General features: G+C 68.0%; 1 protein-coding gene across 1 annotated transcript; it reads left to right on the top strand.

The window, feature by feature from the left end:
• Positions 1 to 283: 283 nt before the first annotated feature.
• RPE3 (hypothetical protein) lies at positions 284 to 1,294 on the top strand (the record flags this gene model as incomplete). The annotated part of the gene is made up of 2 exons (XM_009043114.1): positions 284 to 312; positions 374 to 1,294. The coding sequence occupies one exon, from the start codon at positions 377 to 379 to the stop codon at positions 1,205 to 1,207; it is 831 nt and encodes a 276-aa protein (XP_009041362.1).
• Between the last annotated feature and the right edge of the window lie 570 nt (positions 1,295 to 1,864).

Below are 1,864 nucleotides of genomic sequence, written 5' to 3'. Positions count from 1 at the left end.
CACACACACACATCCCCCCCCTTTCCCCTGCTAACTAACGAGCCTCCCTGCAATCTCAATTTCACTGGCCGTCTTGCCGGCCGCGCCGCGTCGCGTCGCTCGCGGCGACGGGGGGCTGTGTCAAGCGCGTACAAGGCGTGCCCTACGTTGAGAATACGAAGCTTGGTATCCCTGGTGTTCTGTGCCGTCGCAAGCAAAAAAATCGCGTCAGCGAGTGCAGCTTGACGTCAAGTTGCCGCGAGCAGCAACGTCAGAGCGTCGTGATTCGAGTCCCGAGCGTACGAGCGTAGCCCCTCTTTGTCCTCGATCTCAGTGCGTCGTTCGGTGCCCGTGCAACATAACTACTTCATCTAATCCCATCTCCCCGCCGCAGATCATGCAGGCCCTCCTCCTCGCTCTCGCCGCGTCTTCCGCCGCGGCGCTCGTCGCGCCCAAGGCGCTCCCGCGGCTCCGCGCTCCCGCGGCCAAGTCGTCGATGCGCATGGAGCTCATCGAGCCCGACAAGGACTTCCTCATCGCGCCGTCGATCCTCAGCGCCGACTTCGCGCGCCTCGGCGAGGAGGTCGTCAACTCGCTGTCCGCGGGCGCGGACGTCGTGCACTTTGACGTCATGGACAACCACTACGTGCCGAACCTCACCATCGGCCCCATGGTCTGCAGCGCCCTGCGCAAGCACGGCGTCACGGCGCCCATCGACGTGCACCTCATGGTGTCGCCCGTGGACCGCATCGTCGGCGACTTTGCGGACGCGGGCGCGTCGTACATCACGTTCCACCCGGAGGCGAGCCCCCACGTGGACCGCACGCTCCAGCTCATCCGCGGCGCGGGCTGCAAGGCGGGCCTCGTCTTCAACCCGGCGACGCCCCTCGACATCCTCAAGTACGTCATGGACAAGGTCGACATCATCCTCCTCATGTCCGTGAATCCCGGCTTCGGCGGCCAGTCCTTCATCCCCGCGACGCTCGACAAGGCGCGCGAGGCCCGCAAGCTCATCGACGCGTCGGGCTACGACATCCGCCTCGAGATCGACGGCGGCGTCTCGGGGGCCAACATCAAGGAGGTCGCCGAGGCCGGCGTCGACATGTTCGTCGCCGGGTCCGCGATCTTCCGCGACCCCCGCACCGAGGAGGACTACAAGGTCACCATCGACGCCATGCGCGACGAGCTCGCCGCGGCCAAGGTCCCGGCGAACCTCGTCGAGAGCTAGGCGCCGCGCGCCCGCCCCGCGGGGACGCGCGCCGCGCCGCCGCCGACCGCGGGGGCCCGCTCGCTCGTAAGGCGGACCGCACTCGTGCTTCTTCTTCCTGCTACAATCGTGTTTCCGTGAGCTATCTCAGTGGAATCCTCAGGCCTATCCTCCCGTCGCGGCCAAAGGGCAAAGGCCGGCCGGCCCCTCCCGCGAGCTTCCGGCCGCACCGCGCCCCAGAGCAGGGCTGCGCACACAAGCGCGGAGAATAAGAAAAATCACTTAGTCTTCGTGGAGGGGCGCGCTCGCCGGCCGCGCCGCGCGCCGCGCGCGGGACTCGAGCGAAGGCGGCGGCGGCGCGGCGCTCCGTCGGCGGCGCCGCCCCGCCGCCGGAGCGTCCCGCGGCGGGGTTCAGCCTTACTTGAGCGCGGGGTTCTCCGCGTTGGAGGGCAGGCCCGGCACGTTGCCGAAGCCCGGGCTGTTCGACGTCGCCCAGATGATCGGGCCCTTGGGCTTGGGGATCTTCTCCATGGCGTCCTTGCCCTTCTGGTCGACCTCGAGGACGCTGTACTGGCTGTCGCCGAAGTTCGTGCCCTTGGTCACGAGCGGGGTCGTCGTCGGCGACGGCGCCATGGTTCAGCAGCGTCGAGCACGGCGCCTCGGAAAGTGAGCACAGAT

This window comes from Aureococcus anophagefferens (assembly GCF_000186865.1).
Source record: "Aureococcus anophagefferens unplaced genomic scaffold AURANscaffold_44, whole genome shotgun sequence".
NCBI lineage: Eukaryota > Pelagophyceae > Pelagomonadales > Pelagomonadaceae > Aureococcus > Aureococcus anophagefferens.
This window is presented reverse-complemented; position numbering and strand designations above follow the sequence as displayed.